General features: G+C 41.5%; 1 protein-coding gene across 7 annotated transcripts in view; it reads left to right on the top strand.

Moving 5' to 3' along the window:
* Window positions 1-20,800, top strand: part of wnk3 (WNK lysine deficient protein kinase 3) — a 53,218-nt gene that overhangs the window by 20,415 nt on the left and 12,003 nt on the right. For 2 of the 7 annotated variants that reach the window (XM_077513023.1, XM_077513022.1), the window contains exons 3-19: window positions 1,694-1,866; window positions 2,190-2,410; window positions 2,838-2,995; window positions 3,087-3,175; window positions 3,256-3,475; window positions 4,200-4,491; window positions 4,581-4,690; window positions 4,942-5,136; window positions 7,211-9,961; window positions 10,680-10,723; window positions 11,602-11,737; window positions 11,822-11,938; window positions 12,105-12,206; window positions 12,286-12,334; window positions 12,421-12,573; window positions 13,933-15,296; window positions 17,477-17,579. In XM_077513023.1, coding sequence (XP_077369149.1) covers window positions 1,694-1,866; window positions 2,190-2,410; window positions 2,838-2,995; window positions 3,087-3,175; window positions 3,256-3,475; window positions 4,200-4,491; window positions 4,581-4,690; window positions 4,942-5,136; window positions 7,211-9,961; window positions 10,680-10,723; window positions 11,602-11,737; window positions 11,822-11,938; window positions 12,105-12,206; window positions 12,286-12,334; window positions 12,421-12,573; window positions 13,933-15,296; window positions 17,477-17,579 — 6,277 coding nt within the window. Of the gene's footprint in view, window positions 1-1,693; window positions 1,867-2,189; window positions 2,411-2,837; window positions 2,996-3,086; window positions 3,176-3,255; window positions 3,476-4,199; window positions 4,492-4,580; window positions 4,691-4,941; window positions 5,137-7,210; window positions 9,962-10,679; window positions 10,724-11,601; window positions 11,738-11,821; window positions 11,939-12,104; window positions 12,207-12,285; window positions 12,335-12,420; window positions 12,574-13,932; window positions 15,297-17,476; window positions 17,724-20,800 lie in introns of all 7 variants that reach the window. The other 5 variants (XM_077513020.1, XM_077513019.1, XM_077513021.1 and 2 more) reach the window with 4 other exon arrangements.

Here is a 20,800-nt window from a genome sequence, read left to right as displayed (position 1 = left end):
GGATTTCCTGACAGCAGTGTTTGATGCTTTTGTATTAAAATATTGGAATAACCGCATCCTCATGTCAACACAGTGTTATTTTGATTTGACATCCAGGGTACTTGTATTTATTAAATGAAAGGCTAAAAATAAGGTTCAAGGTAGTCTACCAGTCTTTCAAGTAAACGGAACAGCACCTTTTTGCAGCGTTTCACAATGATTGTTGCGAGTGAATTTGATTCCTGCCACATCCTCTCTCGCCAACCATGCTTCAGATGTGTGCACACAAATGTGTTGGCATAAAAGCGTAAGGTGCTGTTGGCACTGTTGCACTGCTGTGTGGATACTGGCATCTAGAGGTTTTCCATATCAGTGCATCGTCATGAGGAGACAAACGTTCCTAGCAGATGCTGTGCAGATTGTCAGGAGTAACAAGTTATTGAGTTACACATACTATATATTTGTGGTCATGTAAGACTTTATAATATAATTGTGATAATATACCTAGAATGTTAGTCCAATGCATTTTATTTAACCTTATGGTGCTCAGACCTTGTATTTTCTTTGGAAATGTGCACATTTTCCAACCTCTGAAAAGTGTCCTGCTGCCATTGTAAAATCACTTATGAGTCCATTCATACAGTCCATGCACCTATAATGCATTCTTTCACTTGGTTCTGTGTACAATAGTATATTACTGGCAGGGGCGGAATGCTTGCATCTCTTTTCAGGAAACCAAAAAAACTGCATGTTTGTTGCGCCTCGAATATTGCATCATCAAGTAATGCAAGACATTTCCAACACTTTAGATTTGTTAATACTGATACTTAATATAGACCCACATGAAGACTGACCAATAGTATAGATTTGGGAAAAAAATGTGAAGTTGACCAAAATTTGGATATAGGAGGTTCCCACTCAACAGTGACGATAGGTTGGTACATTATGGAAGTTCACATTATGAGTTTTTTTTTTTTTTTTTTTTTTTTTTTTTAAAGCCTGACATTATTTTTTTTATTGTAGTTTGTCTATAAATACAAAAATTGTCGGTTTGATTTCAGTGTAAACAAACAAAAAACAGTACACACATTAATTAGAAAGTAGGCCTATTAAAAAAAGCAGCACATTTTTCCCCCTGTAGATATTACACTAATACTAAACTTTTTGCTTTATCACCAAATTGCTAGATTTGCTTTGTCCCTGACTCACTACACCAATCTGAGATTCAGTCTGTTTTTTTGTTTTTTTTTCCTCTCCCTCTTTAAGTATCTGGTTGCAATTTGCTGGTGATTAGTCTACGTTGTGATTGGTTTATTCTGAACACAGCCATATCTCAAGTTATAGAAACCACATCAGCTCAGTTTATTTCTCTTTAAAAGTTTTTTTCTTCTACTGAGTTCTATAAATTATAGGTCACATTGATGGTATGAAAAGTTTTTAATTGATTTATCTTTGTTTCATTTTGTGTATATAAAAAAAAATCAAGAAAAACTGGCATTTGAACAGAGGTGTGTAGACTTTTTTTTTCTGTATAGTCATTGTATTTTTCCTTTCAGTGTATTAGTTTTAAGATAAATCACAAGGTGAAGTGGGCCCCCCCACTGCCTTCATTTCTTTCATAAAAAATAAGACATCATCTGCTGGATGGGAATTGGAGGCGGCAGATATTATAGACTGCAATTGATCTCATCTTTCATGTTCTCTCTCCACTCAGGACCGCAAGCTGACCAAGGCGGAGCAGCAGCGCTTCAAGGAAGAGGCGGAAATGTTGAAGGGGCTACAGCATCCCAACATTGTGCGCTTCTACGACTCGTGGGAGTCTGCACTGCGTGGCAAGAAGTGCATCGTCCTCGTCACTGAACTCATGACCTCGGGAACACTCAAAACGTGCGATCTCTTATTATAATTATTAGTCCTATAATAATGTCATGTTTTCTCTGGTAAAACATTGTCATTCAAAATAAACTATTATTTAGTTTTCAATAGCCATGTCATTTAACATAAGTTACTTGATCCATTGTCAAAACATAATTGAGTTTATTATTTTGCATGCATGTTAGAGGGAGCACACTCAAAAATATTATTTGGAAAGTACTAGTACATTAATTTTACTGAGTGATGTTGTCGACATTTGACTCTAAGGGTTATTCTTTCATCTATGTCTCACCATCCATTTTCTGTGCAATATTTTAAACTGTGTCGTTGTGCAGGTACCTGAAACGTTTTAAAGTGATGAAGCCCAAGGTGCTAAGGAGCTGGTGTCGACAAATCTTGAAGGGCCTTCATTTCCTGCACACCAGGACGCCTCCCATCGTGCACCGGGACCTTAAATGTGACAACATCTTCATAACGGGCCCCACTGGTTCCGTAAAAATAGGTGATCTGGGACTTGCAACCCTCATGAGGACTTCCTTTGCCAAAAGCGTCATAGGTAGGCTTCTTAAAGAGACAGCGTCAGTTTGAAATCAACGCTTGTGTGGTTGCTATATCAGGACAAGTTGGGGTCCATAATTTTGAAGTGCCCACAGAGTATCTTGTAGATGAGTATTGGCAGTGTCTTGAAAATGTATGTGCACTTATACAAGCTCAGAGTAGTAGTTGGGCAGTTGAAGCAAAGGAGAGCAGATGCAGCACAATAATAATGTCTGATAACATATATATTGGCCGAGATATACTGTAAGTTAGCAGACAATTTTGGATATTGATTCAAGTCATGTAAATCAAGTCAAATTTATTTGTATAGCTCTTAATCACAAACGAGTCTCAGCGTTTCGCAAGTCCAGATTCGCAAGATCCCTTGATCTCACTATTGGGCTCGAATAGGAATGAAGCTGTATTTTCCTGTTGTGCTTGAACAGGAACCCCAGAGTTCATGGCTCCTGAGATGTATGAGGAGCATTATGATGAGTCTGTGGATGTCTACGCCTTTGGAATGTGTATGTTGGAGATGGCGACTTCCGAATACCCATACTCCGAATGCCAAAATGCTGCTCAGATTTATCGCAAAGTTACAAGTGTGAGTCAATTGGACTTGACCGAAACTAACCAGAAGGAGTTAAGTTTATCATTTTGTCATTAAAATCTTTTTTCCTGCATGCTCTATGCAGGGTATAAAACCAGCCAGCTTTGATAAAGTGAATGACCCAGAGATAAAGGAGATTATTGAAGGTTGCATTCGTCAGAGTAAAAGCCAGAGGTAAGCAGATTTTCTTTTCATCAGACCCGGAAAAGTGATTTTCTTCACATCTCCTTTTTTCTTAATCTTTGCACGCACAGGCTCTCCATCCGAGACCTCCTGAACCACGCATTTTTTGGTGAAGACACAGGGGTCCGCGTCGAGCTGGCAGAGGAAGACACAGGCACCCAGGATTGTTTGGCTCTCAGGATTTGGGTTGAGGAGCCCAAAAAACTGAAGGGGAAACACAAAGATAACGAGGCCATCGAGTTTAGCTACGACCTGGAGAATGACAGTGCTGAGGAAGTGGCTCTTGAGATGGTGAGATACCAGACAATGCTTACACGATAGAAAAGCAGGAATTTTCGTGGTTTCTCAAAGATGGACTGCAGTCAGTTTCATGAAGCTGGTCCAAGTTTGATTTAGTCAACTTTTAAAACAGACTGTATTTTTTTTTCTCTTCAGCTTCACTCATTGATAGTCTGCTCCTATCTAGATAACAGGAATGAGATCAAAACATGAAGTAGCACCTTAGCAAAGTGAAACATGTTAGAATATTGTAGCTTGACAGAAACAACACTTGCTCACATGCTCAGTCACCCATACACATGACTACTGGATTATCTCCAACTATCATGAGACTGAAATTCCCACTAAAACTTCTAGAGGATATTTTTCTTCATTTATAGAAATAAATTGTTGTAAAACAAAGCACGAGGCCTTGCGAAGTGCTTTTTTGTCGTCTTTATTGAAGATAACAGCGGGTGCGGCAGCCAGCAGCTCACAACAGTAGAATCCATAGCCCAGGGCTACTCAGCTGCACTGATTGCTGGGGTGATAATGATCACATCCGGCGCGATGACAATTTAAACTCCAAAATGTTTGAACTATGCACCATCATTTTGGTCAAACTCCAAATTATAATTTTATGGCTGCAAGTACAAGTTACTAGGATTCTATACTTTTTAAGAAGGATTCATTCTGTCTCTCTTCAAGACTAATTATACATCTTTGTCTCTCACTCCCTCTCCGTCTTTTGTCACAGGTAAAGTCAGGTTTCTTCCACGAGAGTGATGCCAAGGTGGTGGGGAAATCAATCCGGGACAGAGTCAATCTAATAAAGAAGTCGCGGGAGCGACGGCAGCAGCAGCTGCTCCAGCAACAGCAGCAGGGATTTGAAGAAAGACGCGACTCGGCTCAAACTTCCCACACCTTCACCCATCTGTCCAGCTCATCAGTATTGGGGGGTGGAGCAACTGGAGGAGGAGGGCAGGATTCTGACAACCTGCCTGAAGCGGACCAGCATGTTGTCAGAGGGGCAACACTATGCCTACCAGGTAAAGCAAAAGCCATGATACAGTTTATGACTTTTAAGACATGCTAAACTTCTTTTCATTCTCATTCTTTTTTTTTTTAAACTTGTTAGGGGAAAGTCTTGCCAGCTGTGAATCATATGCTCGTGGGCAGAGCCAGTCACACTCCCAGCCGGGGGAATCATTTGCTCTCTCCCAGACTTCTCAGCCCATTACTACATCTGTATGTATAAACACACTTGATTTTGGGTCATTCGTACATGATATCGTGTATTGTATTGCGGCACCGCTTTTTGCGGTATGACAATTATAGTTATTTTGTACAGTATTTTTTGTTCAATTTATGCTCGCAATTGTTTTGTGTTGAAATACAGTATGTTTACAAAATGTGTTTTAATAAGTTTAATGGGAGTTCACTGTATACACGATTGTTTATTAACTTAATTGGTCATCTCCCATTTGTTTGGTCTACAGTGTACAGCCATCATCGCTAATCCTCCGAGGCTCCCAGCCGGTGAGAGTGGAGGTGTTCCAAGTTTGCCAGTTGGCCAGAGTGTCAGTTTGTCCAACATCGGTCAAAGCAGAGGTCCACCTGTTGGTCAGACCTTTCTTCAGCCAACTGCCATGGTTCAACAGGTATCGCCAAGTATACCTCAGCAGTATGTTCAGGTGAAAGGAGCGATAACACTAACTTGTAATCAGTTGGGAGTTACTTTTGATTTTCTAGTTTGTGTTTTGATTTTAGTCTAGACTTTTTTTCTCAGATTTTTTTTTGACTATTTTTTTTTACTGTGTGCTTTTATTGTTTTTAGTGTTGCCAGTGCTTTGCACTTTGAGATTTATTTTATAAAAGTAAAGTGCATTGCAAATAAAATCTATTATTATTACATTTTAGTTGTGGCCCGCAGCACTCGACTGTAGTATCAATCAGGGTTTGTACCATGCAGACCTCATCTTCATAAAATGTATTTGAGAACTTTAATATTAACAACACAATCACATGCTTTTTAACGCCCTACTTAGTTACTGTTGCTACTCTTAATGCCTGGTTCACACGGCAGGAGAATTGGCCCAATTTTAGCCCCGAATTTCCCCTCTCGACAATCGTAAGGACGGGCCGAGACGCAAGCGATAATCTTAACAGATAATCCTGCCGTGTGTGTTGTCACCACACCACACTGTTAATGCTGCATTCCAGAAAAGTGGGAAGTAGGAATTATCCACTCAGATTGTACCAGCTATGACCTTAAAACTTTCCAGGTGAATGTAAATAACAAAGATGGCTGATCATATTAAACTAGTTTTGTTTTGTTTTATTTTTTTTTTCTCAAAGTGTATTTTGAACTCCAGCAGCGGCATATCATGCAATCAGTACAAATCACATTGTTATATGAAGTTGTTGAACAACTTAAGTAAACGAATACAGATAAACATATTTTTATCATCATGTAAATTATGTTTTGCCATTCACTCTACTGTCTGTTGCCATTGTGGAGTTATGTCAGATTGAATCAACTCAGTGAAGTCGAGGTAGATATTTTTTCTTCGACTTTATGACTCGGGCCTCCTAGGTGAGTGGCATTCCAGTGCACTTTTCCTGGTCGGTAAACTCAGACTCCCCAATTTCCTGGAATCCAGCATTATTTTTGCCTAAAGAACTATGATCCAATATTTGTAAAAAAAAAAATGAGCATGAGAGGGAAGCACACAGAAGGATGTGCGTTATGTCCTAGATTAGAAGATTAGGTCCATCATATTAAAGTGACACAAGAATGATAACATTCAAGGATTTAAGATGAGGCACTCTGTTGCTCGAGAATTTTATTGCTGACAGTCTCTAGTCTCCACCTTTTGTCCTGCAAAATAACCATGCTTTTTTTTTTTTTTTTTTTTTTAAATGACTTTTTTTTTTTTCATCTGTACATCAAAACGTGTCTAAACATTTACACGTTTAGTTTACTTTGTGGAGACACTTTTATTTCTCATATTTTAATTGTTTGAAAGTTGTCTCAACTAAAAAACAAACCAGTCATGTTTCATGCAAACAAGCTATGGATAGTGCCCCACCCCCACCCCTTCCTTCTCTTGATGACTATTTACTCAACCACAAATCATTTTCATAATCCTCTGACACTACTCTGACTGCATGCTGTACAGGGTTTCCCCCTGGTCTTTAGTGGAGATGCAATTGAAGATTTTAACATCTATTACTAGGTGTTTGCGGCTCTTTAAAAAGGCCTTGCAAATGACACTTAAATTCACTGTTCAAAGGTTACAACACAAAGATGAATTACTGAATTTTGGAGGACTTTGTGAAGAATTAGTCAAATTCATAACAATGCTCCAAACAGTCAAATGTGTTTTTTTTTCCTCAATTGTATACAATGTATCCAAAATATTAACACAAAATTACTGTTATGGTATAATATTGGTTCCAAATTGCAACACGAATGGTGCTCAAATTAATAAATGTCTTAAATTGAAGTGACCTTAAAAAGGTTTTTAAAAGGTCAGTTTTTCCCCCCCTTAAACCTGCAATTACCCTGTTTTAGTGAAGTGTCAAATGAGCTTCCTCCACTCTTAAAAAAAAAAAAAAGAAAAAAAAAAAAGTGGGAAACCCTGTAATATCAAATGTGTTAATTGTTATGGCAAAGCTTTTTCTTACCTAATGTTCACTACTTTCTTCCCTCCCCCTCCCCCTTTCTTTCAACACGAATCATCATTGTGTCATATCACTGTCCAGTCACAAACATTCCCATCAGATGCATTTCAAACCGCCGCCCCCCAAGCATCGCTGGCCCCCTCACAATCATACATCACCTCTGTTTCCCCACAAGTTCTCACTTCACCCATGTCACTCAGTGACACTGCTGGGCTGGTGGTGACTATTGTTCCCCTCACTCAGCAGCCCCAGCCTGAGGCCCCTCCCATTCAGCTCGCTGACATTATTCAGCAGTCAGCACCCCAACAAACACAATCTCTGCAGACTATCATTCAGCCACAGATCGGGCTCGGTGGCCAGATGTCCAGCCTTCAGCAGCAGCAAATGGAGAACCAGGTTGCTCTGCCTGAGCAACACTTTAGCACCACTCAGCCTTTGGTAGGACAGCTTCAACAGAGCCTTCCAGCTCTAGCGGTCATTAAACATCAGCATGAGCCTCAGCAGCAGATCTGTGTACAACAGACCCTTCCCCCAGCTCCACAGGACCAAGCAGCAAGCGCTGGTATGGAGCAACAAGCTTTGTCGTTGCCATCACCAGGGGAACATTCTCAACCAGTGAAGGGTCCTTGTGAGCAGATCACCATCCAACCACAGCAGCAACAGCATGTTTTAAGACTGGAGCAACATCAAAGTTATCAGCAACACGCTCAACTAAAGCAGCAGCAACTGGAGCAGCAGCACGCCCTTGTACACAAGCACTTATTGGATCAGCAACAAGCTATTATTCAAGCCATGCCGCAGCAAGCACTTTCGCAACACCATTTAGGGCAACAGCAGCCGAAACAGTTGTATCAACAAATGGAAAATCCCCAGGCGAGAGTAAACGAAGATCCACTGCAGCAACAGCAAGTGTTGCATCAGCAGCCCCAGTCGACTCAACAGGAACCTCAACAGCAAGCTTTCTTACAGCAGCACCTCCAACAGCAGTTTGTCTTACAGCAGCAGCAACAACAACAGGGCCAGCTGGTGGCACAACAAATCCAGCAACAAGAGGTTTCGCCTCAACATCAAACAGAGAGACTGCAACAACAGGCTCTATTGCAGCAACAATTTCAAGAGAAGCAACAGTGCCAAGTTGCCATTGTTCAACTTAAGCAAACAGAAAAACAAGAGGCTGTCTCTTCTCTTCAAAGCAGCAGTGCGCAGCAAATACAACAGAAACAATCAGAAATGCTTCAGGCATGCGCCCCTCAACTAAACAGCACTCAGTTCACAACCCATAACCCCCTCACGGGGCAACAAGCTGCACTGATCTTGCAGCAGCAAGCATGCTCAACTCCGCCTCAGCATGCTACACTTGCAGGGGAATCTCAAATCCAACTTGGAGTTCCACTTAGTGCTGCTCCGGCACCCCCCGTGGCCATGCAGCCTGTCCAGACATCAGGTATCATCCCAGCTCAACCGCTCGCCCAGCAAGGACAAAGTGAAATTCCTACCCAGAACCGAAGCCATGTTCCTCTCCAATATATAAGCCAGTCTACCCCGCAAGCAGCTCAAATGATGATTGACTCTCATGTTGTTCCTCTGGTTGTAACAACTCAAGGGCAGGCACAAATTGTCATCCAAGCCCAGAAAGTTCTAAGTGCTTATCCTGAACCAACAACTTCTACTGTGATCCAAATGTCTGCTCAGCCAATCATTCTGGCTCAGTCTTTGCAGCCAACAGTTTGTCAGTCCCAACCATCACACAACCAGAACTCATCTGCTGACGTTCAGGTCATGGGCCAACAAAGCCAACTTCCAGCAACATCGATTTCTGGTCAGATACAACACGGCACCTTTGTTCATCCTAATGCTCAAATGCTGCAGGCTCAGCTTCAGCAACAAACTCCATGCCATACTCTTCTCCCGGCCCAAAGTCTTTTGACCACTCAATCCGGCCCTCATAATAACTACCAATCTCCCCCATTTAGACATGATGTAATAAATATTGCACAGCAGCCAGTGCTGCAGTATCAGCAGGTTGCTGTGCCTGCTGGAACCAGCACAACCAGTCTCAGTTCTGTGGTAGATCCTTCATGCGTTACTACTGCAGTCAATATTCCAGTGGTCCTGGCCCAGCAGCAGCAGCCGTTGGGAAGCACCGCAAACTCCTCAGTCATTCAGCCCATCCCCCAACCACAGCTACAGATGCTTTCTCAAGCTCAGCAACCAGGACCTCCATCCGTCATCCAGTTGTCAGTTGAGCCTATCCTGGCCCCAAGCCAGCAAAAATGTCCTCTCAGTCAGGCTGGGATATGCAGGGATGAGGTTGAGCTGTCAGCACAAAGTCATCCCGATTCACACGTAGCCCCCAGGAATGTGGCCGATCAACATTCAAAAAATTTGAGCCCCCCGTCCTTGTGCAAGAGCGGAACAACAGTACCATCACCTCAGCACCTGGCCAAGCACACGCTGCCTGTGCTCGCTCACATACAAACCAGTTTTCAGCCCCAGATGCCATTACAGACACAGACATGCATTCAAAAGCAGGCTCATTCTGACGCCCAGGCACCTCCTGCCGAAGCGCCTGTTCTTCTCCATGCAGTCCTGAGCCCCTCTCATACCTCGTCTCCCTCGTCATCACTACCATCCCACCATCTTGCTCCTGCTACCCCTGCGCCAGAACTGCCATCTCCACCAGCAGCCCAGGTCACCTTACCAGGGCAAGACAACTTTATACCTGCCTCCCCTCCACCTGCCACCGCTATAGAGTCGCTTAATTGTCATGTCCCTAAACTGCCCCAAGCCTCGCTGCAAGACTGTGACATTTCCCTGCTGGGCATTTCTCAGGTACAGGAAGAATGTATGGATTGAGCTGACTGTGTGATTTAACTCATTCAATCCCAAAAAAGTGTAAAAACATTTTTTAACACTTTGTCCTTCCCTCCCAAAAATGTGTTTACACGTTTTAAGTTTTTTTTTTTTTAATGCAAGAGCACACAGAAGGCTTTGATGCAGCTTCTGAAATGAAGAGGTGGCTTAAAGCAATGGTAGTTGTGTGGTCAGTAGATGGTAGCAGAGTATAAGAGATCAGCCAAGGTCATGTTGCAGCAAGCTTTGCTTTTACCAGGAATGTGAATACGGACAAAATTTCGCTATATTCTAATGCTAATTGCTGCAAAACGGAAACCGATACAAATATATATTTTTTTTCATGATGAAAACAGACACTCTAATGTTTCTTTTGGTGTGTCCCATGTTTTTATAGCAATAGAACAGAATAATCTGTGGGCCTTGCAAAATCGGTCAAAATCATACAAAACATCCGGAAGCAAAGAGGGTTGCTTCAGGGAAAATGGCTGGGAGTGAATGAGTTAATAGCAATTTTGCTGGCGGATTGAGTGAGAGAGTATAAAAATATTTGATTAAAAACTAACACTTTTTCATTCTAAAATGTACTGTAGTTGTATGTCACCGCTTCACTTACATTCATTGCTGATTTTGTTTGTGTTATTTCTTTTCCTGTACCTTTTTGTGTTTATATTTATCACATCAATGTATTCCTCAGGATTGTCTACCCCTGTCAAATACAGAACGCACTTCCTCAACTGGGTATGTCTGATTTCACAAGTGTCTCACAGTGTGGCCACTGGCCATCATCATGTATTTTAAAACTAACATAGGGTTCGTATAAACTTAATAGCTTAAAGCATTTCTAAAACTGATAAGAAATTCTTTATGCTGTTGCTACTTAAGTATAATTTTTTTTCAAGCAGGCTAAATCAGCTGTCTAATTTTCAGTGACAATATCTTCATTATAATTTGCATGTATTCTTGTTATATTTCTGCATTCATTTATATATGTAGCATTTTTTTTCTTACACACAAATCCAGTGGTGCCTTGAGATATGTGTGACCTGATTTACGAGCAAAATTTCAGCCATATATTTGCTTTGACTTGTGTGCAAAAATTTGAGTTACATATGCTGTATTGGTGGCAGTGCACTCTCTTCTGAACTAGCAGAAGTTCGGCAGATAGTGAACAACTCTTCCCAAAAAATAAAAAAAATTAAAAAATGGGGGGCATTGGTGCGGGGCTGTTGGTATTAAGCGGCTGGCATCTCCCAGTTGAAGTTACTATCAAACTAAATGTAAAACAAAGAATTACACGTGTATTTAAAACAACCAAATTAAGTCAGTATAGTTTAATGTTAACACAAAAGTGCAAAACACCATCGATGGGATTGTTAGTGATCACATCTAAAATTTAAAAAAATGTGCAGCTAATCCATGTAATCTAATTAATGCCATTTCCATTCATTTCAACAATAAAGGATGATTTTTAGAGGTGTGTTTTGAGTTACGTGCATGGTCACAAACTTGTATCTCAAGGAGGCTCTGTATTGGTTTTTCATGTATTTGCCCACGCAATGTCTACCTCCTTGGGACTTCTCATGTACATGAAAAAAGGTATACTCTGCCACCCACAGGTCTGTGCCAACAAATGGAGAAGAAGCTGTTCTCCTCTTGGCCAATGGCAAATTAGAAAAAGTAAAGGGCCAGAGGAGAGCATCTTCTCTGAAACCTGAGAAGGTTTCACATCAGTTTCAACTGAGTATGCTTCAGGTGAAGATTCACAACAGCAAACAATTTATATATATCCAATAATGAATATACATGAAGGTTTTCCCCCCCTTTGTTCTTTCCTAGGTGTCAGGCAGTGGGGACAATATGGTGGAGTGCCAGGTGGAGACACATAGTAACAAAATGGTGACCTTTAAATTTGATATGGAGGGCGATGCACCAGAGGACATTGCAGATTATATGGTAAATTGCTCATGAAGAGCAGCATTGCCTGCACTTTATTATTATTTTTTTGTCAGGTCACCTAATGTGGGTGGAGCATGGCATCAAAGTTTGATGATCGTTAGGAGCATTCACCATAAAATTAGGTTTGCAAGGACTCGTTTGTTGTGTTGTATTTTGTTTCCAGGTGGAGGAAGTCTTTGTCCTTGATGTGGAAAAAGAGAAGTTTGTTGAGGAGCTCAGAGCCATAATTGTGAAAGCACAGGAAATACTTCAAACACATTCACTTGTATGTCAATTTCCGCGTTCAATACCGTCTGTACCATATGTTTGAGTCCTGATTGGCATTTACTTTTTTTCCCAATTAGACTGGCTCTACAGATCAGTTACAAGTCAGCACTCCCACTAGTTCTACGTGTAAGTTTATGATCATCTTTTCAGTTTTCCCTTCCCAGTAATGTTGCACTGCTGAACAAACTGAAAATGTGTGTTTGATTTCTCAGCTGACTCCATCCCGCACTCGTCTCCAGTGGGACGCTGGCGTTTCTTTATCAACCAGACCATTCGCCACAGAGATTCTCTTTCTAGCCAGGGGACTGCCACGACACCTCCCACCGGAGAAACAAGGGCACTCCCACCCCCGAAAACAGACAAAGGTGAGCTCAAGCGTCACTTGCAGTATATTGGCTTTGCAGTTTTGAAGTAAAAGCATAACGTTAAGACTAGGGCTGGATCAATTCTAATTTCCTCAATCAATTTGAGTTCTATTCACAAGAGTACAGTTCGATTCGGTTTAGATTTTTTTTCTGATTCGATTGCAGTCACAATACATCAATTCTTCAATATCAAAGACATGATAAAATCTCCACAAACATTAAATTCCACATGCATTTTTGTGGAGGCTGTTACTGGTTAATTTATTTAGTTTGTTAATGAAAGTAACACGTGTTATAATTGCTGCAGTCTTACACAAACATTGACATCAAAAAGGTTGAGATTCTAAATCAAAAATTGTAAATATAAATTTAAAATATTCTGAATTGTCTTAAAATGGAGAAAGTCAGGTCTCACAAATGTACTAAGAACGTACTTTTAAATTCATGTAAACAGTAAATTTCAAGAAAACAGTAATATATTTATAAAACGGCCTTTTAAATTCTAGTTTCTTATGAATTTAATGGAAAAAGATATTAAAATAAGTGATTCATGGTTTTATGAATCGATATCAGGCTCAAAAAGCAAGATCGATTCGATATTGATTATGTAAGAGGTGTTTGTGGAATCATTTTGGTACTGACCTGAAAAGATGCAAGTGACTTGCTGAGTTTAAAAAATGTTTAAAAGCAAAGTTCAAGAGCATTATTTAAATCAGACATGAGTTAGTAAAATTGCAGAAACTTAATTTTTTTTTCTTCAATGTACCAGTACGAGTGTAATGAAAATTGTATATGTGAGTATGAGGATGTATTATTATCATGTATTCCTATGAATTTTATGTACATACGCTATATGAGCAGGATCACACATTTTCTTTTATTAAAATGTAACCTATTGTATTAATAATGAAATCAGTTAAAAGATGCAAAGAATAAGGGGTAGGTCTAGATAAGTTTTCAACTTCTTCCTACTCCCTTTGAACATGTAAATTGTCATTAATTATTGCATGTTTCATCTTTATTTTAAATGTTCTTTTCTGCTACTTGTCTATGTTTATGTTTATATGTTCATTAAACAAACAAAAAACATATTGTTTATTCTAGGTAAGACTAGATAAGATATTTTGGCCACATTTTGCTAAACCACACCCTGGAAACAATCACACTGCAGCTCAGAACAATGGAATTAAGTAATAGATTATTAAATATATTTTTGGTAATCATGTGCTTGGGGGAACTGTACACGTCCCACGTTGTCCAGTGAGATTTTAAAGTGAAATGTTTTCTTGTTGTCATTTTGCGGCGATTACAAAACTTAGACCAGGGTTGTTTGATGCCACTTTTTTTTCTGCTTCGTAGAAAATGAAAGCTCCCAGAGTCTCGAGCCCATCAGCGGAGTGTCCGCTGCGCAGCCAGGCTCTATCTTAGCCCCCTCTGCCACTTCTGCACCCACTTCGCACACCACTGCACCTGAAAGCGTTCTTGAAGCCTCTATCACTCAGATTATTTCAGATGGTCACAAGTTGCCAATCCTCACCACAGCATCTGTCGACACAAGGCTCAGTGCGCCGATTACCACGGCAGTACCTGCTGCCGCCAATCTTACCGCCGTCCCCGCTTCTGCCATCGTTGTGCCTCTCGCGCCTGCCAACATCCAGGCTGACGTCACAGTAAGCCACTTGGAGCCGCTGCAGCAGACTCTCTCCCAAGGAGGCCCATCGGCTCCACAGCAGCAGGTTCCGGTTGCTCAGCAACAGTTGCAGCTTGAGCAGCAGGTGCAAAACCAACTACAGGCGGCACAGCAACTGCAGCAGACGCAGGAAGTGTACCAAGAGCAAATTCAGGTACGGCAGGAGCAGGAGTTTGTGCAGCAGCAGATGACGACACATGTGATACAAGAATGTCAGTCTCAACATCAGTTAAATGCGCAGCAGATGGTGTACACGCCACAGCAGGTCCTTGGTAGCCATGTGGCGCAACCGACCCAAATCTCTGCCGATCTTCCACCACAGCGTTGCCAGACCCAAAACCCAAATCAAGAGGACTTGGCGAGAGCCACCGACATACCTCTGAAACAACACCCGCTTCCCAAACAATCCTCTCTACAGCAGACCGAGTCTGAGGTGTCCACGGGAGAGATGATCGGCATAGACGACACAGCGCCGTGTCATCCTTCCTCGGATTCTTCGTTGCCGCCTCTTCATTTGGGAGCCACCGACGCATCCCTACTCCCTCTCTCCCTCACGCTCACCCCTTCCCCTGCGCAGCCTTCCTCTGTGGCCGAGTCGGACAGCGAAGGTCCCCCAAAAATCGAGTTTGGGGACAATCGCATGAAGACACTGGATGAAAAGCTGAGGAACTTGTTGTATCAGGAGCACAGCGTCGGCGGCGCGGCTCCGGCCGGGGGAGCTGCGCCTGCGCTCACATCAACATCGACTGCCTCCACGTCTGCAGGCGGAGACGAGTTGTCTGAACCGCATCCACCACCTGTTCCTGTCTCAGATGCTTCTCCGCACTCCTCATCCTCCACCACCTCCTCCTCCTCCACCACCACGCCTGACCCTGAGAGCTGCGGAGCAGCAGAGGAAGACTCTTCAGAAGTTCTGACGGTGCAGCAGCTTTGCACATCTTTCCCTTCCACAACCACCACCGGACCCCCTGCCAAACAAGATGTCCCTGCTGAGCCACAGCGTCCTCCTGTACCAGGAGAACCAACCATCCTCGTAAGTGACATCGATCAGTCAGCGTTTGCATACATCTAGGGGTGGGCAAACTCGGTCCTTGAGGGCCGGAGTCCCGCAGTTTCAACACAGTAAATATATATATACAGTAAATTTTGTAGTGTAAATTTGACTATTAGAATCAATTTTGACTCTAGATATGGACCAAATAGACTCAGTTTTAGAGTAAAGTAAGATTTACACTAGGAAAACAGTGGGGGGAAAAAAAGTAAACTCACTCAAGGGTTAAGGTTTGAACTGATGTCCTTCAGCTTGGGTGGCTGCCACACTACCACCTGAGCTCTGCCCTCCTACAGTTTGCTTTTCTCCAAGAGACAAAAAATGGTGTTTGGTCTGTTGGAGTTAGGAAGATTCCATGCAATCATGGAATCAGCTGCAGCTGATATAAGTGCTATACTAGCAGAAAGCAGGACCTGCGTGGCTCAGGGAGTAGATCTGCTGTCTCCCAAGCTGAAGGTTGTGTGTCGTTCCTATCTTGAGTCACTTTTATTTTTTTCCGATTCTTTATTTTACTCTCTTCCAAGTGTAAATATTACTCTAAAACTGAGTCTATTTGGTCCCTATCTAAATAGAGTCAAATTGAGAAGGCTCTGCACAATCCTGATAACGATTCTGTGGATTGGAATCAGCTGCGTTCAGTAGGGCACTATATAGGGACTCGGAGTAGGGTGCACATTCGGACACAGCCCAGGTGTGTGGTCCACCTGAAACATCCATCCATCTATTTTCTGAACCGCTTGTTGCTTACAAGGGTCGCGGAGGGTGCCAGAGCCTATCTCAGCTGGTTATGGGCAGCAGGCGGAGTACACCCTGAACGGGTTGCCAGCCAATCACAGGGCACACAGAGACGAACAATCATCCACACTCACAAGCACACCTAGGGACAATTCGGAGCGGCCAATTAACCTGCCATGCATTACTTTGGAATGTGGGAGGAGACCGGAGTACCCGGAGACGACCACACAAACACGGAAGGCCGGAGCCTGGACTCGAACCCCAGTCCCCAGTATTGGGAGGCAGACGTGCTAACCAGTCAACCACCGTGCCGCCCCCACCTGAAACAGAGTACATAAATACATGAATAGATGCAGAGTTAAAAGAGGAGTGCAAAAGATCTGTAAAAATAATCAGACCTCTCTGGCCCCATCTTGTGGGTAAGAGCACGACATCAAAAAGTGGGCAGTGACAACGTACAATTACTACTTTCTGACCTCTGTGGCTACAGTTGCGCAATCTCAGCTGCATTTAGTTAAACGGGTTGGAAACAGTTACACACAGAATTATGGACACATTTATTTATTATTTTATAATCTATATCAACCTCACTGCTTCGAGCTGCATGGTAAACACCTTATATCTGCGCTCCATATAAACAAAGCAAAAAAAAACAATATTAATGCAGATTGATTAAAATGTTGAATTGTTGAACAATGTATCTGTGCTGAAATTATTAACTATTAATACTGACCCACAGTACAAAAGTACGTTACAACAGTTAAGATAAAAAAAAGTGCATGTTGTTGCTTTACTAATGCTAAAGTCTTGTATCCCCCATACAGAAAAAAATCAGTTCCATGTTCGAATACAAATCTTCTTGGGGGATTTGTTGTAACACAACCACGAAGTTCGATGTGCGTGATGTCCGCTTTTTGTCCACAAATTGAAAGCAATTTAGGTGTTTGTTTGTTTTTTCAAATGGAAATTTAAGATGAATCCTTCTGTGATCATCATCCCCTGGATGAATGCTCAAAATACAGCCACAGACTCAACTTTTTCTGGTTCTTAGTACAACCGCCAAGTAGTTCCCAAGCCGTGCAAGAAATTTTTAAATGCTACATGCATGGTCATTTTGGAAAAGAAAAAAAAAAAGTTCAAATAAACCACTCCAGGAAACAAAAGCCAATGAAACAAATGGCTCACTGCTGCTATATGTTGCACAGGAAGTCCCTCCCAAAATTGTTTCGATATGAGGGTGGATAAGACATCTTCCAACATTTGAGTCATTGGCCACTATATGAAGAAATCCACTCTGTAATCAATATTGAGTTGAATGGCGTCATTTAAATGTGATAAACTGTGCAATATGTTTCCTGTTTGTCTGTCTCTCTCTTAAAAATGTCTCAGCACCATGCAGCCACTCTTAATTGTCCTAACTGTTTTAGGCTGTACCCCCACCCTCTGACACCAGCACCAGTGGAGAAGCATTGCGGCCCCACCGCCAGCAGATCCCCCTCCGGCATGGAGCGCAGGAGCATAATGCAGGAGGTGGATATTTTGGCCTAAACCTGACATGTCCTAGTATGAGAAATCCTGTTTCTAGCAAGAAATCCTGGACTCGCAAATTCAAAAGCTGGGCATGCAAATTGCGCCATTCCGCCAGCTTGTTCAAGAAGCCCAGAGTCCAGCAAGGTAGCGTTCTCTTAGGGATTTTTACAGAGACAGTGAGTGAGTGAGTGAGTGAGTGAGCGAGCGAGTGAGTGAGTAGCTTGTAAATGGAAGTCTAATAGCTAGTACTAGTTTTAACATAGCCAATTAACTTCCTTAACTTTCAGGAAGTGTTGATGTTAAAGGGTTAGTTCGGATTTTTTGACATGACTCTCTATTTCATCCTCACCTCCAGTGTGTGCGATCACCACTGGCTTACTCATGACAGTGTTCTGTGACACGAGTTCTGGTCCGGCGTTGGACGAGAGGAAAATAGTCCAACAAGTTGGCTGGGGTCACGGAATTAAAGCGTTTTTCTTCTAAAAACAATTTGTGTTCAAAAGAGTGATACATTTGCACACTAAACTCCTTTCTGAAAACGTCAGACGCCATTACCGCTGGGCACTACTTTTCTGTTCCTTCGTATCACTGCGCGTCGCCCTGTAGACAGCTGATCGGCGCGCTGCTGACAGCTGAGCTCTGCGCCTTCCGCCTTCGAAAAGACAAATAACTTTTAGATTAGTACGCCTCTATCAGCTGCATGCGGGGCACCGCGCAGTGATACGAACGAACAGAAAAGTAGTGCCCGGCGCCGGCGGTAATGGCGTCTGACTTTTTTCCCGAAGGGAGTTTTGTATGGAAATGTATCACTCTTTTGAACACAAATTGTTTTTAGAAGAAAAACGCTTTATTTAGGTGACCCCAGCCAACTTGTTGGACTATTTTCCTCTCGTCCAACACCGGACCAGAACTCGTGTCACAGAACGCTGTCAGGGGTAAGTCAGTGATGATCGCACACACTGGAGGTGAGGATGAAATAGAGATTCATGTCAAAAAATCCGAACTATCCCTTTAAATGTTTACAACTGCACAGATCAATAACCCCGTGTTTGACTATTGTTTTGTTGACTGCATTGTGGTGAAACCCCTGCTAATCGGCGGTTCATTATTCATAAACTCACCTACTTTTTGGTTTTGTTTTCATTTTTCTTGTCGAACCTATTGTTAGTTTGGCTTAAAAAAAAATATTGATTCACTTTTTTTTCCTCTTTCACTTTCTATAAATGCTTTAAAATGCCACAAGATCTCATTTTACCCACAAAATGGCAAGCTAAAGTGCTGGCTAATAGGACAGTAGTAATTGTCAAAGAAGTACAGTGGTGCCTTGAGATATGACTTTAAAAGAATTTCAATTTTTGCCATGTTTTTGCTTCAGTTCAATAGACATTGTGCTGCTCCTTCTGGTGTGCATGCCTTGGCCTCTTGGCAGTCAGAGAAACGCTTTGGGTTCAACCATCTGTTGCTTAAAGTGTTACAACTTACAAGTACAAGACAGTAATGTTAGCTTGTCTATGGTATTTGTTAGCATTAGGCTTAATGGACTTAACAGCCTAATGACTATGTGGTTATTTTAGCTGTACAGGTAATTCTCTTATGCTGCAGTCGGACTGAACACAGGTTGATTGTTTCTGGCGGTGCGTTTCCAAATGTCAAAGCTTTTGGAAGTTTGACGTGTCGATTGAGTGCATTTACTTGCTTACAGTTGTTGAACTGTCAAGCAAGATGGCATTTAGCAGCCAAAGTAACACAACCACCGACCACCAGATTCATAAGCAATCAGTTGAGTTCACTTCTACCTTGGGATGGGCAATAAATTAAATTAATTCGATACATCAAGATTTAAAAAAAATAAAAAATCACAAGTGACATAATGTTGGATAGGTGGTTTGCAAGACATTTTTACAATAGCTACCTACCAACTACTTAATTGTGGCATTTAAGCACAAACTATGAATGTTAAGATTATGATAAAACTGATTTAGAATCAGTATACAATATTGTTGTCTGAACAACTTCTACAGGAAATATTTTTAATTAAATGAAACCTTTAAATAAATGTCTAGTTTATTAGATTAAATTCATAATTGTCCTGAATGAATGGAAAAAAAATCAAGTTTTATCTTTTATTTATTTTTTTAAAATTTTATTTTATTATTTTTTTTTTTTACCATATTGCCCAGCTCTAAATGTTTGTTGGGTTCATTAGATTAAAATCGCAATTGTCCTGAATGACTGAAAAAAAAATCAAGATCCTGTTTTTTTTTTTTTTTGGCCATATTGCACAGCCCCACTTCCACCATATATCACTGCGTCTCAAATATTTGCTTGCACATCAAATAAATAAAACAACTAAGTCAGGTCGCTTGTATCTCAAGGCACCAATAAAGGAGAGTCTTTGCCACATATTTTCAAAATCAAATGTTTTGGTATCACATTTTGTTGTATATTTATGGTTCAACTTATTAACTCATTCAGTCCCAAAAATGTGTAAAAACGTTTATTTAACACTTTGTCCTTCCCTCCCAAAAACGTGTATATACGTTTTATGTTTTTTTTTTTCTTTTAGCATACAGAAGGCTTTGATGCAGCTTCTGAAATGAATAGGTGGTTTAAAGCAATGAGAGGTATTGCGGCCGGCAGGTGGCGGCAGAGTATAAGAGATCAGCCAGGGTCATGTTGCAGCAAGCTCTTATGGTCAGTGTTTTTACCAGGAATGTGAATATGGATGAAACTTAGCTATATTCTAATGCTAATTGCTGCAAAAAGGAAACAGATACATATACACTTTTTTTCCTGATGAAAACAGAGACTCTAATCTTTCTTTTGGCGTGTTCCATGGTTTTATAGCAGTAGAACAGAATATTCTGTGGGCCTTTCAAAATCAGTCACAATCCAAGAAAACAACCGGAAGCAAAGGGGGTTGCTTCAGTGAAAATGGCTGGGAGTGAATGAGTTAATACAAGCATTAAACACATTTTAAGAGGTGGCATTAACTATGCAGTAGTCCCTATCTTCCGCAAATAGCAGGGGTTTACTACATCCTAATTTGAATTCTATTATCTGACATTATTGATGATGTTTTTTCCATTTCCTTTGTGCTCAATTTAATTTTCTTACCATTTTTTCCTTTTGCATGGGTTAGTCACCCGCGTGGCGAGATCAGTGGAGAGTAGAGCAGGGTGGGGGAGTGTAGTACCAGTGGCCAGCACATGTCCCTTCAT

The sequence above is a fragment of the Festucalex cinctus genome, chromosome 2 (genome assembly GCF_051991245.1).
Source record: "Festucalex cinctus isolate MCC-2025b chromosome 2, RoL_Fcin_1.0, whole genome shotgun sequence".
NCBI lineage: Eukaryota > Metazoa > Chordata > Actinopteri > Syngnathiformes > Syngnathidae > Festucalex > Festucalex cinctus.
The sequence above is the reverse complement of the archived record's forward strand: the minus strand, read 5'-3'. Positions and strand labels throughout refer to the sequence as shown.